This window comes from Scomber scombrus, chromosome 17, assembly GCF_963691925.1.
Source record: "Scomber scombrus chromosome 17, fScoSco1.1, whole genome shotgun sequence".
In the NCBI taxonomy this organism is placed as follows: Eukaryota; Metazoa; Chordata; class Actinopteri; order Scombriformes; family Scombridae; genus Scomber; species Scomber scombrus.
In genome coordinates this window covers 6,433,938-6,449,425 of record NC_084986.1, presented here as the reverse complement: position 1 = coordinate 6,449,425, position 15,488 = coordinate 6,433,938, and the positions used below count along the sequence as shown (strand labels likewise).

General features: G+C 36.4%; 1 protein-coding gene across 4 annotated transcripts in view; it reads left to right on the top strand.

Moving 5' to 3' along the window:
- Window positions 1-15,488, top strand: part of LOC133997691 (unconventional myosin-VI-like) — a gene marked incomplete at its 5' end in the record, with an annotated part of 71,250 nt that overhangs the window by 15,846 nt on the left and 39,916 nt on the right. For all 4 annotated transcript variants that reach the window (XM_062437381.1, XM_062437380.1, XM_062437379.1 and 1 more), the window contains 6 exon segments: window positions 31-69; window positions 352-445; window positions 8,238-8,368; window positions 8,457-8,534; window positions 10,305-10,434; window positions 15,390-15,480. In XM_062437381.1, coding sequence (XP_062293365.1) covers window positions 31-69; window positions 352-445; window positions 8,238-8,368; window positions 8,457-8,534; window positions 10,305-10,434; window positions 15,390-15,480 — 563 coding nt within the window.

The window sequence follows — 15,488 nt, the reverse complement described above, 5'->3', positions numbered from 1 at the left end:
CAAAACGTTTTCTTCTTCTTTTCTCTGCAGACTCAGCTGAATATTCTTCTGGAGAAGCTCCGCAGTACGGTCAGTATGTTTTTATTCTTCTTCTACTTTAACTCAGTGATGATTTGATGTTACAGGCCCTACAGCTAAAGTAAAGATCAGCCTTCCTGTGATATAGATCTGCACATCAACAATCCACCTGCAGTTTTTTTTTTTACTTCCCACGAGACCAGAGCATGGATGTCATGAATTTCTAATATATATTCTTTGGCTCTTGCTGTTAGTATAATCATTTCTGTTTCTCTACACCTCTCTTCCTGTCTCTTTTCTCTCTCTCTTTGTCTCGCTCTTTCGCTCCTCCAGGGCTCCAGTTTCATTCGCTGCATTAAGCCCAACCTGAAGATGATCAGCCACCAGTTTGAAGGAGCTCAGATTCTCTCCCAGCTGCAGTGCTCAGGTCAGTAATATCATCTCGTATGTGAACGCTACTCCAAGTTTACCTCATAGAGAGTCAAAATCCTGATATTGTACCTGTAGCTTCTGTAACTTAATGACAGTATTTAGTAGGTCTTGGTCTTGAAAAGTCTTAAAAACATTGAATTCAGTTCCCTTAAAAAAAAGAGGCCATGTAAGAAATGTAAAAAGTCTTCAATATCCTTTTTCCTCCTATAGACAGTGACATTTATCATATCTGTTCTATGTATGTAAAGGCAAGATGTCAGGAGATATGTGAACTTTAATTTATTTGTTGAGGAGTTTCGGTCAGCAACAATTTGTTGATGAATCGATTAATTGCCATTTATTAAATTAGTTTCCAACTATTTTGATAATCGATAAATCATTTTGAGTCATTTTTAAAGAAGAAAATGTTGAAATTCGCTGATTTAAAGCTTGTCAAATGCAAATATTTCATAGTTTCTTTGGTTTATGATGACAAACTGAATATCTTTGTTGTGGACCAAACAAAGACATTTGAGGACGTTACCTTGGTCTTTAGGAAACAGTGATTGACATTTTCACTTCATTTTATGGACCAAACAACTAATCGATTAATGGAAAAAGTAATCGACTGATTAATCAATAATTAAAATGCCATGAGCCGGAGCCCTACTGTGAACGTCAATAAATGAATGTACTCAATACGTAAGTGAAGGCCTTATTATCCTGATAGAGGTTTCTGTCATTATTTGACAAGTATGACAGCGGAAAATGGTATTAAATTACATTCTGTGTGGTTTTAAAACAGTCTTAAATTAAATGTGGTGAACACTGTGTCACACTTCCTATGAATACATTTCTCCTTTTATAAGATATTCTGGATTTCTTGCCATTATTTTACAAACAAACCTGTAGAATAATCCTAAATCATAAACCACATATTCTACATTTTATTCTTAGTCATCCTCTCACTAGTTTTATGTTTTTAAATGGTAATATTGAAGTATTTAAACATCTTTTATAGTGCTGAGCTCAGGTTATTATATGTAAAACTTTGAACTTGACTTCTTTCATCTTTTAAAATCTTTCTCCTCATTTTGTTTTATATATTTGCCAGTTTTCTTTTCCCTTCAGCTTAAACTGTTATTTAGAAGAAACTCAAAAAGCAGGGCAAACAATCTGCTTCAATGTCAAGGTGGTAAAACCCGCCTCCAAAAAACACAAAATATAAAGAAACCTCTTTAATAAACAGAATGATAAAGAACCAAGGACAAACAGGACTAAACACATCAGTGCCTCACCATCCAAAATATCTTCTTTTTTCTTTTTAAATGTACCTACAGAAAAAAAATATTCTTATCACGACAGTTCAATGAAAATACCTGCAGTAATAAAAACTAATGGTTTGAACTTGATAAATATTCAAAGAAGTAAGATTTAAGGACTCGAGTTATGCATCATTATAACATTTAATTACAGAATTGTCCTTCACTACACTGAGTTTACACATTGCATCAATAAAACAAAAAAAACTCCTCTAGAATAAAATCATCCTTAAGGCCGGAGTTCTGTTAGTTTTATTCTGACAAATGTTAACTCACCTGTACTTGAAAACGTTGCACCTCAGGGATGCAGTTTGACTCTTTTTAAAGTGAAAGTGACCCATTCAGCTACATCTGTGCCTGAGTGTAAACCAAAAGTGTTGAGAAACACTCAGCATGTATGAATGATGTCACTAAATGTATTGATCTTTGGCCGCTTCTACAATCAGCAAATTACAATCGATCACAATTATAATCAGCAAATTACAATCAGAGTGATCAAATCAATGAAAAAGAAGGATTTTTGTATTCTGTTCATTTCACACTTGATTAGGATCCGATCAATACAGGTAGAACAATAAAAACAATTGACAATTTGAATTAAGAAAAAGGATCAAATGTACATAGAATACTGTCTATGTAGCTTTAATGAAAATATCAGCATGTATTGGACGACATATATGCTGGTAGTAATATATCTGTAATGGATCAATATCAGCCGATAATATCTGCTGATCGATATATCAATCAGATCAGTATTTTTTGACATCACTGAGGCTCAGAATATCCCAACAACATGCTTCTTATATCCCAGGAACCTCAACAATCTCCTCTATACAATCATATATGGAGATTTGTGCTATGTATGTCTCCTACAGAATGAATGGTACTTGTCCTATGCTGAAAAAAACTATATATCTCATCCCATATTGTGACATGAACCTTTAAATGAAGGATATTAAATATGAGTGACCATAGCTAGAATTCAAAGGACTGGATCGCTGCCATGTCTTGGGGAGAAAATAAATTCACAATGTTTCAGTTGATGTGCCAGTTACAAGAGTTCAAATCTTTTTAGACCTTATAAATCTTACTTAGAGATACTAAGAGAGACATACTTAGAGTTGAAATAAAAAGGCATTGAGCTGCTGTATATCTGATATTTCACAAGGAAAGTGTCAAATAAAAGGAAAATGTTATGTTTATCAGAAGTGCTAAAAACATGCTTGTTGATAAGTGATTAATTGCTCCATACATTTTACTAAAAATAAAACTGCCTATACTTCTGCCTATTTTAGTTGAAGCTTCCCTTTTTAAATTTCTAGGCCTAAAAAGCAGTAAAATGTATAAATCTGCAAATAAAGAATCCCTCAACAGTTTTTAAGCATAACCAGATAACATCTTTTCCAATCAGATTAATCCTATTTCCTGTGTTCTGCGTTGTAGAACTAGATTTCTGTCTCACCATCTTTTTCTTTTATGACTGTGAGACCATATCGTCTTTTAACTTTTCCTCCTCCACAAACCAAAAAAAGAATTAAAAAGGCTGCGACGCTCCCCTCCTCCCTTCCCTCCTCTCCTCCCGATGCCTTCAGGTCTGGAAGAAAAGAAATGATGAGCTGGGATTTAATATCCTCAGAGTTTCTGATTTTGCTTTCATCCACACTAACTCAACGATGCCCTGTTAAGATACTGCAACCTGGCGAGCTCTCTATCAGTTTTATTGGACTGAGAATCAAAACGCTGATAGTTTGGAGCACACAGGGTGAAGGCTTCTGTGTACTAAAATGACGTGGTTAAATCCAAAATGATATGTTCAGCAACCAAAAAGTCCTAATCTGATTGATTACACACACAAAGAAATCTGTGATAATAAAGGGATAGTACGTGATCTAAGGAGGCAAATATATTACATGGTCTGTATGTAAAGACCTTTTTCAGAAGATAACCTCCGAGCCTTGATGGTGCAATGACTCAAATTTACTATAAAGGCGTTAAACATTTTCACTGTACCCGTCTGAGCTTTGTTTTCTCCTGATTAGTAGCTTATTTGAGTATTAAGTTTTAAATGGCTATACAAGCAGTCTTGCACTTTACTGCTGATATTTACTTAACTGAGTAAATATCAGCCAAAACCTGGCTGGAAATAGGTTTAAACAAAACACAGATTTTACATCTTTAGACATTTTATGATTTTTATTAGTCAATCTCAGTTTTTTTTATCATTGTAAACTAGATATATTTGGGTTTGGTCCGTTGCTCGGATAAAATAAGCAATATGAAGACGTCACCTTGAACTTGTGGAACTTGTAATGGCCATATTTCACTATTTTCTGATATTATATAGACTAAATGTAATAATTTAATATTCAATAACATAACCCAGAGTTCAGTTGATAATGTAAACTACTGTATGGTAATGCTGTATTGTGCAGGTCCTTTAATTTTCAACCCTGTACCCTTTAAATCATGTTCATATACAACTAAATTGCAACAGCAGAAACGTTCTGCTAGAAACATAAAGCTGCTGAATTAAGTTTTCTCTCAACTTAATGAGAAAATGTTGATTAATGTGTTAGGCAAGTGAACGTATGAGTTAAATGTTCACAAACAATGGACTTAGTTCTTTTTTCTACTTTTTTCGACAAAAATATCCAATGCTGCAGCACAATATCTAGAAACTACAACTTTTTATGGTTGTGTTTAGACTCTGGCAGCACTTAGTAAAAGTTAGATAAAGATCATGGTTTTGGGTCTAAAGTGGATCTATTATACTCATCTCCAGCTCTATATTTTTATTCTGGGACTCCACTAGAGTGGTTTTTGCGTGATTCACAGTTCAAAAAACATCATGCAGCCCATTAATTTAGCTTCTGTCTCTTACAGGCAGTCTGAGCTGGTGTCTAAGCATTGTTAAACTTTTAATGGGTATATTTAGACTCTGACAGCACTTGGATGAGGTTAGAGGAAGACTGTGGTTTTGGTTTATAAGGGGACCTATTATGCTCATTTGCAGCTTTATATTTTTATTGTGGGACTCCACTAGAGTCGCTTTAGATGATCCACAGTTAAAAAAAACTCCTTATTTATTGTATACGTGCCCTTTGCACATTCTCTCAGTTCAGCCTCTGTCTCTAACAGGCAGTCTGAGCTGCTGTCTCAGTATTGTTCAACTTTTAATGGTTATATTGAGACTCTGACAGCACTTGGATGAGGTTAGGGGAAAGTTGTCTGCAGTGATTTAATGCATGATGTGTTTATTAACATTCAAGCCACACCACCATTTTTCACTAACTTTAACCAAAGTGCTTTTCTTGCCTTAACATTCCAACTTTATAGCAATATATAAATGGCTTCATTTATTCGACAAAATATTACCTGTGAACATAATTCTGGCAGTGATTAACATGTGTCAGTGCAAATGTTAATCACTTGTCATAACTGGGAAAACAGTACAGTTAAATTTGAACATAGTTTTCTAGCAGACACTGTATTAATTTCCTGGAAATTGTCTTTTATTTGAAGGTATTTATAACAGACAATTTTAAGGGCATCTTATTGAAAGGGGTGGGGCATTTTATTAAAAAATAATATTAAAAAACAGAAGCTAGTTTAACTTATAATTGTGAGTTCATTTTGGAAAACCAGGTTTTTCACAGATTTTACTTTTAAATGTTTTGGTCTACATGGCAGATTTTTTGATTTCCTTCCAAAAAAAAAAAAGGCAAATAACGACAGTTGAAATGAACACAATCGACTGAAAGCAGGTTCAGTTGATGTAAATATACTGTATATCTTCTTTGTACATCTATTATGGTTTTAGTTCTTTAATTAATTCCATAAGTGCTAAATTCACATAAGTTCATCTGTGTTATTGGCTGTGTAATAGATTTTTCTATTCTAATTTAAAGTATTTTAATATTTGTCTATATTCGATAATTGTTTCAAGCACGGAAAGGGGCTACAAATTGCATCTTGTTGTGCAATCTTGTGTTGTATATTTTAGCTCGAACCTTGAACATATTGGCACTAAAAATGTCCTCAATCTGCAAAAACTGCAACAAAGTACACAACTAAAAGAACAAAAAACACAAAAACAAGTTTTCCATTATACTGTTAACCACATAAAATTAAATGCGGATCGATTGTCTCATCGGAAAAGCCCTGAGATCGTTCCTGTTGGCAGAGATCACAGACAGGCTTATAAAGCTTAAGTCAATCAGTGACATACTGAAGCTGTGTAATACCTTGTAAATAGAAATAGGACTTAATGACCACTGATTGGTTTTACAGGGAGGCAGTGGAGAGAGACTAACACTGGGATAAAAAAAGTTCAGGCACTCTGGTTCTCTTGAATAAGTTGAATATTTCTAGTAGGTGTCTGCAGGTTAGTGATAAAAGAGTCGATCTGTTTTTAAAAAGGCCTCCAAGGTGAACATCAACTTTTGGAAATTGCATTGTGGAAGATCTCAATTATGGATGACACCAAGATTATATATATATATATATATATATATTTTTTTTTTAAATCTGTATCCTTTGGGAAACTTTATAGCAATAGCAATTGGAAGTCTGATGTGAGTTATGTACAGCTTGGGGCCCACAATTAGCTTTATCTGGATACACAAAGGGGAAGTTCTATTATCACGGGTGTAAAGCTGAGAGAGATGAGGTGCTCAGTGGCATAGAAAGCTTTCTACTATCTGTCCCTACAGAAATATATATATTTATAGCCATGCTTGTACTCTATGAATGGTTTGGGATACACTAGGATTAATCTGGATGCTTTTGTTTGCTTGACGTCAAACATAAAACAAAATATATTATCTTTGTTTTCTTCATATAAATTTGGCTGCTGTGTTGTTTTTTTAGGTTTATCTGCTACAAATGTCTATTGTGCTGACAGTGCATATAGCTAGCTAAGAGCAGTTAACCTCATGTGTATCTGTATGAAAGCACAAAATTGGATTTCAAAACTTACAAGAAACTTTAGGAGTTATTCTCCAGACTCATTTTCACCCAGAGTCTCTAACCTGAATGATACACAACAGTTCTCCAAGTGCAACCCTGTTTCCTACAAATTACATTCATAAATTCATGTATACAACTAAATTGTTTTCCCACTAAGTTGCTGCCTGGATTATGCTACCAGGAAACCTTAAATGAAGCTACATTTATATATCGATCTCAGGTCAGAGTTAGGGTGACACCAGCGACGCCGGTTCACATATTGAGTCAAAGTACTTCTCTAACTTTAACTAAGTGCTGCCAGAGTCTAAACACAACCGCAACAAGTTTCATATTGATGTAGTTTGTATTAGCGGACATTTTACTGTAAGATCAGATATTTTAGAAAAGGAAACGTTTTGAGATTTCAGAGCAAAATGAGATGACTATTAATGCCTCAGAGATGCCAAATCATTCACCTTTACAGGGGGAGGTGGGGGGGTCTACTTTAAATAAACTAATTAATTGAATGTGTCAAAAGGAGCAGTCTGGAAAGTCATGAAAACATAAACACAGACAGACTGCACTGACAAAGAGGAACAGCGGTCATAAAGTTGAATAAAGTGCACAAACAAGGCTGCTAATTAGCATGCAACAAAATATGACTCTCTCACTTTAAGCTCATTTATCATTTGAAAAGTTTTGATACTCACGTCAATACAGTTCCTGAACTTGTCTACATCAAAGGAATATACTTTTAACCTCGAGTATATTTCGTGATGTCTATGATTGTCTCTGATGCTCCGTGTGCTTCTATTTGTCTGGTCTTGCTTGTTGTAAGTCTTTGTTCTTTTGTAATGCCTGCTTATGTGTTTTTTTTTTAAATCTCTCTGCTGTACTTAAACCTTTTCTCACAAAAGAGATCGTGATCTGAATGAGACGACTCTCCTGAATAAAGGTTGTAGATTAGATTTGGTGCAGGCGTTCATCTTTCCCGCATCAGGAATTTTAATCCTATTTGGCGATTCCTCTTCTGACTTTAGACCCTTCTAAAAAGTCAAATTTTTCATTTCACAAAAGCATCCAAATGTGTCAAATGTTGAATTATGTCTAAGAACAAGAACTCAGCCTAAAAACTATCTCAAATTGGCAATATTTTTAACAAAATCAGGAACTATCTGATCAAAGAGTGACTCAAAGAGGTTATTAACTGACCAGACATCTTTACCTGACAGTATTCGACATCTGATGGACGTTTAATACCCATACAAAGGGGCTGGCTATCTGGCAAGTGAAGGAACTATGTATAGATATAGATATGTATTTATATATTATAGATGGGACACTTGCACACTGAACTTTTTATATTGTTCTTGTCATTTATTCTCTACTATTATTACCTTTACCATTTTAAATCCCTTTCTGCATTGTCAAAGAGCTGAAACCTGAGATTCCTCCTCATTACATTTGTGTAATGAGATGTAAAAATAGAAATTGAAAGAAACCTGAAACTTAAATTGTCCCTGTCTGTACTTTATATAGGTATGGTGTCAGTGCTGGACCTGATGCAGGGCGGCTTCCCCTCCAGAGCTCCCTTCCACGAACTCTACAACATGTACGAGAAATACATGCCTCCCAAACTCACTCGCCTGGACCCGCGCCTCTTCTGCAAGGTCGGTGCTTGCAGTCTGAGCACATTCATCATTTTAATACAATTTCATTTCGTTGTTTATTGATGGCCTGCATGTTTTTGTTTTGCAGGCTTTATTCAAAGCTCTGGGACTAAATGAGAATGACTACAAGTTCGGCCTGACAAGAGTTTTTTTCCGGCCCGGGAAGGTGAGACTTTCTGAAAGCCTACTCTATATTCCCCCCTCATCACAGGCTAATATAGGCATTGTTCCCCCTAAAGAAAGACAATAGATTCAGGGGGGAAAGCGCATTAGTCATGTTGGCTGCCGAGGTGAGGTGAGAGAAGGTTTTTCAAATGAACCAGAGCAAACAGATGGGGTTTTCATTTCTCCGCCTGACCGTTATTCATCACATTTGGATCAGACATGTTGTTTCCAGGAGGGGGCTTGTTAAAGTTCATGCGTTTGTTGCAGTGGACTTCGGTACACACTGTGAAGGAGGAGCTGTGACTCTGACATTGTAGCTCTGAGGAATAAATAAATACTGATGTCTTCTGTTGACTGAACTCCGATGCTTTCATTACTCTTCGAGCCCCTGTCGAGGAGTTTGCTCTAGAGGCGACGATGCCCTCCAAGAGAGACATAACTTCACATGATGCTTGTAAATTATTATGTTAACCTGCTGGGAGACAAAGGTGGTTGTGTTCTCCAGCTTTAAAACACTAGAAGTAAGTTTTAGGTTCAAGCTATTTTGTCAAATGTGGATTTTGATGCGTCTGGCTCGCTTTTATGGTGGTTGTCTGAAGCTTAGGACGGCCAAAACTTGAGGGTCAGCCACAAAGCTACATTTGTAAGAAGACATGGACGCTGAAAAAATGATGTAAATTTGGCCTCTTTGTTCATTTACTGTATTAAGGCAGAAGCAGCAGACTCAAGGTTTCACGATTTGTAAGTCAGAGGTTTCCAGGGGACACGGTAACAGCACACCAACACATATTAGCCACAGTATGACAGAGTAGATCGCAGCAGACTTTCTTATCACGTCTAGTAAGTGCTGGAAAACATTCACCAGCATTGGTATGGGTGCCATTTTTAAAATGCATGAGCAAACTTGGAAACATACATAATTGGCAGGAGGGGTTCTGAAGGTCCTCGACCCAGAAAACACCACCTAACCTCTTGAAATAAACCAAATCTAAAGACTTATTATTGAGAATTATGTGAGGGTTCAGAGCAACAGAGCGATGGGCTGAATAACTCACTGCTGCATTGTGCTGCTCTGTCTTGTCTGTCTGTGTGCTGTCATGCAACAATGTTATCAGCTAGTTTGTTTATCACCCTTTGAAAAACTGTAGGTGTGGCATGGGAGCGTGTGAAAAATGTCAATTACCTGAGTCTAGGGCTGGGCAATAAATAAATATAATATCAATATCATAATATTTTATAGATATCGTTTTAGATTTTGAGTATCGTAATATTGTGATATTGAATAATTGTTGTATTTTCCTGCTTTTAAAGGCTGCATTACAGTAAAAATGTAACTTTCTGACTTTGACAGACTGTTATATAATCTGCCTATATCCGCGTGATGAATATTTATCAAAAATCTCATTGCCTTAATATTCTGTGAAAGCACTGATAGTCATCCCTACAATATTGATAAAATATGGATATGGAGGTATTGGTCAAACATATCGTGATATTTGATTCTGCTCATATCGCCAGGACCTGCCTGAGTCTTATGGTCAAAGTGTGAGTGTTGGCAGCTCGGTTAATAGCCACATTACACTTTAACGAGGGTTTGAGCAATATGACGTTGTTGTGAAGCTGTTGTGGTTCAGGAAAAGAAACACATCACACAGTAGTTTGTTCTGTGTCAAGTTAGATCATTCAATCATTACAAACAAGCTCCAGCTAACTTGACTCTTTTAGTTTATAAAAGCAAAGTTCTGACAATGTACCTCTCACCTGTTTCCAGTTCGCAGAGTTTGATCAGATCATGAAGTCGGACCCGGACCACCTGGCCGAGCTGGTGAAGAAGGTCAACAAGTGGCTCATCCACAGCCGCTGGAAGAAGGTCCAGTGGTGCGCGCTGTCCGTCATCAAACGTAAGCAGCGGCATCTGTTCTGCTTCGGGCAGACTGGGCACAGGTTTCTGTACGAATTTCATCAGAAAAATATCCTAAGGGTTTTTAATCACAGCGTTACCATGGTTACAACATCCTGGAAGAATGATTAATAAATAGTGATGGTAGGTGTGTATCCGTTTCATCTGAAGTTTAGTTCAAAAAGACTGGAAAAAAAACTACTTCACTAATAATAATAACTTTATTTTATTTATTAATAGGAATCATTTCATCTATGTAGAGCAATAAAATAGGCTAGAAACTTGTAATAAATAATGAAAATGAATACGTTTTGATTTCAGAAACACACTGTAGATGCTTTAAACCACACAAAAATGATGCTCTGATAGAAGTTGATAAAGTATATGCCAACATTTACAAGGACAGTGTGAAGCAGCTATTTGCTATACTCCTGTTTTGTTTTCAGGTTGAGTTGTTTGGATGCAGTTTTAATAAGCTGAGACTGAGTGCTCCCTATTTCCATAACTAAAGCAGAATAGATGTGAAGATCTGGCACTCAGGGTCAATGTTGATCCACTAAAAACACCACCAGGTTATGAGAAAAAATAAAGTTACAATACCTTGCGATGCCTTTTTGAAAATACTTTATCATGTAGAGAGAAGTACAGTAGCGGTATGTCAAGAGACAACAACAGCAGCCTCCGCCATCATTATGTAAAACAACAGAAAGATAATTGTGTAAAATAATGTTTCGAGGGGCTTTTTCCAACTTGAGAAAATTGATGAAACACTTGCAGAAGCATCCTTCAAAGGACAAGCAGGACAGTATGTGCCAGAGATGCAACAAAAATAGATGGAAGCAACAAACAAATGCAAGAAATTCCCTCAAGACAGCCACAACAAAGCAAAGTTTATCAGCCAAACAATCACGCTGGATGACCAACTGATTGAACCAGCATTACATCTCAGAAACCGCTTGCTCACACACTCTGTGAGAGAATGAGTGATTTCTTACAGCTGTCATATGGAGCTGTGCATGTACCTGAGTTAAATTCTGAGTTATTGATTTATTCACTTTTGGGAGCTGCTGTTTTACACATATTTACATATTGGCGAAGTTCCACCTCTCCCATCTTCCCACCACCTCCATTTATACAGATGATTGACACAGTCAGAGAGAGAATAAGAGAGATTTTTTTGAATAAATATCATATGAAAATAACATAACAAACCTTGAACCCAACCAGAGCCCAAAGCTTTATGCAGCAAAACAGCCGGGGCGGGGTATAAAACTCTATTTATTAGATATTAAACTTACATTAGCTCTGCCTGGGAAGTGATGAAAGGACAGAATTTTAAGTGCCTTGGAAGTCTCCTTTCATCCCTTCCCACGCAGTTCAACAACCAAACTCATGTGACTTTACAAACTTCTAACGACAGACACCTGACAGACAAGAGGTCTGATGAACGAGTGATCTGAACAACCACAAAAAAGGAACCGACGGGATGAGCAGCCATCAAGAATCTACAAGAAGTCTAGGTGCTCTTGACTCAGCACTTTTAGATATACAATGACTTGGATGACTGAAAATATTCATAGACTTTATCCCCCACCTATGTGTATATGCAGATGACTTTTTGTGTCTGACAAACAGTCAAAAACACAAAGATGCTGAGTTTATCATCATGAAAAATTGGGAGAACTAGTAAATATTCACATTTCAGCAGCTGCTATTTTTAGGCATTAGTGCTTACCATGCACATTTCCAGGTCTATATTTTAAATCTGGAGCCCTATTGGAATATATTTGCATGATATAAAGTTAAAAACTCCTCCTTTAAGTTATACCGGCCCTTTGCGCAGCCCCTCAGTTCAGCCTCTGTCTGAAACAGGCCGTTTTAGACCCTGTTCTGATTGGTCGGCAGGATTCCACAAACTTTTTTTTCTCCTTCTTTACTCAAAATGTCAGCTTCTCAAATATGTCTGTACATGTTGGACCCAAAATCTGATCATAAATATTAGAGTGGACAATGAATGACACGTGAGAAAACCTTAGCAACAACTGTTTCCGGGCATTCGTAATGAGTTGACGTCAGCTCGCCAGCAAGGTAGAAACAACTTGTCACAAACGAAGCTTATAACAGGTTAAAGCCCTGATTTTTGACTTGTAGGCAGCATTTATACGTATGTTCACCTCAAGGTGTGAAACTCAGAATATAAATATTAGAAAACCACAAAAGACACATTTCATTATTTGTGTCAACAGGCCAACAACTAACCTTTGCTCCAGTTCCCCATAGGAGGTTAAATCCGGCCCTGCATCTACCTCCAACAGCTATCACATTCAAGTATATTTATTCTCAGTTTTGCAGACATATTGGAAATCGTATCATGCAAACAGGAGATGCATCAGTAGGCACAGATGGTTTCACAAGAATACCCAGGGGGCCTTGTGGACAGAGCAGAGTACAACAGCAAAACAAACCACGGGCGGTATCTACGGTGGCGAGGAGAGAGGAGAGAGGATAGAGGAGAGAGAGAGTGTGTGTGTGCTGTGCTGCAGAGAAAGACTGCTGTTAATAATGTGGGGTTGAGCTCCTGGAGGACTGGTATATCTGTCTGCTGCTTTCTGTTTATCACTGCAGTGTCTGAGGAGAGTTCATGTCAGTCATTGCAGGTTGCTCGCCGCTATCATAACACCACTCTCTCTTTCTCTCACTCTGTTAGTGCCTCCTTTTGTCTTGATCACACTCATTTCTCTCTCTTTCTCTAGTAGTTTCAGTTATAGTTATTCTCTCTCTTTTTATTTCTGTTTGTCTCTTCAAATCTGTGTTTTTTCCTCCCTCATTGTGTCACTCTCTCTCAGCCTCTCTCTCCCTCTCTGTCTCTCACTCTCTCCGTTCTCTTTATCGATCAAATTGAAAATGAGATTTATTGGCAGGAAGCGTGAAGCGAGTATTGCCAAAGCATATCATCATATCGCAATAAGAAATAGATACGCTTGCCTAGTCCGCTGGGTTTATATTGTTACACGAGCAACAGTTTGAAAAGCCAGAAAATCTCAAAATATTAGATTTTTGAATACAGTATAACCAGTTAGTGCTGTATGTGTAGTGAATCCGAGCTGATTAATTCATAGTCATTGATGGTGCTGGAGTTAAATATTCTGAGGTCATAACGGGATTAAATGAATTTGGCAGCAAATAGTGATGTTATCGACCTATTTTACTCTATTTATCTTTCACCCGTCATCTCTTTCACCCTCTCTCTCCCTAATTTTCTCACTCTCAATTCAAACTCACTTCATTGGCACGACAGATAAAGATATGCAGCCACAGACTAGACCAGGGATGAAATGAAAGGGTGAGCTTTGTAAAGAAATCAACTATATCTGCAAATATAAACCACATTAAGCGTATTAGACTAAGTCACTGTATCCACCACAAATTAAACTTATTTTTAGTCCATATTATTTTCTTCTATATGTGGAGACATATAACTAGATAGCCTATTTATGTCCCTTGAATTCATTGGTTGGTATTTTGTGCTGAATATGGTACTTTGAATGAAATGTAAAGCTTTTTGGCAAATTTATAACTGTGTCACATTTAACACATTAAATCTATTCTATATCTATATATAACATTTACATAACAACTGTTATTTTGTAGTGATGTCCAAAAATGTTGATTTAGCACATATGATCAAAAACTCTTTAAGTTACTTACGTATACTGGTGAAAAAGACACAGTATGGTAGAGCATGCAGAGGAGAAGAAGTTATTTTATTTTATTATTTATTTTTATTATTTAATCACTATATCCACGCAATTAAGTGGCTAAAAACAAGACATCTTTAATAATTATTGGCTTGTATGTTATCGAAATATATGGAAGATTTAACATGCCTAAATTAAAACGAATCAAACAGTAAAATAAAATGAAATGCAATACATATTTTTATGTTTTTCCTTTTTATGAACACATTTACTGAGTGATAGTTAAATAAAAGCAGTGTTCCTCCACAGGAAACTCTTGTCTGTCTGTCTGGCTGTCATCAGCTCTTCTCAGCCTACGACCCCGCCCCAACGCTGAGATTGGACGTTTGATTTATTTCTCATTTTGGTGCTGATGACACCTCTCCTTTCTAAAAAAAGTTCCCCTTCACCTCCTCATGAAAAATGAATGAGAGCACTTTGTATTTAGTGTTGCCATTACAATCCTCCAAAACCTCTTCAATTTGTTGTCTGCGTTGTGATTTAATTTTACTGCAGCATGAAAAATTCATGTCACAATAAAAAACAACAATCCGTCCGCTAAGTAACTGTCATTTAACATATTTTTCATTTAGTTATGATTCAGTAACTGCATACATAAAAGGGAAATACTCATAACAATATGCATTGAATTTCATTGTATTTCATTGTTTGATTTGTTTTTTTCATTTGTCCGTCCTCCATAAAAATGGGTATTTGCACACTTTCCCTCCTCAAAGCTGTCAGATTCATACCTGCTCTTTAATCACATAGTTTATGATTTAAATCAAACTTCAGCCCAGGTTAAACTATTCAAATAACATTTTTATACAACTGCTTGTGTTTAGATTACATTTATCATTTGAGAAGTTGTTTTTTTTTCATACTTTATTTATTGTCATCGCTTTCATTTCATGCTTTCTGCACACATATATCTCCTGTCACACTGCAATGACAATCTTTTTTTTATGTGATTAAGCGTATCACCCAGTGAATACAACACAATAAATACAAAATAAATAAAATAACTAATACAGCAATTAAGCAAGCAATTAGCATCAGTATTCACACTACAAATACAGATCATCAAGACGCAGTGTGGACATTCAAATTCATAAAAAGTTGGTAAAAAAAAAAAGAAAATCGATATTGACTGTATTTTCCTTTTCTCCTCTCCTCCTCCTCCTCCTCCTCCTCTTCCTCTTCTTTCTATCTCTCACAGTGAAGAACAAGATCTTGTACCGGACCAGCGCCTGTATCAAGATGCAGAAGATGGTTCGGATGTGGCTCTGCAAGAGGAAGCACAAACCACGGTGGGTTT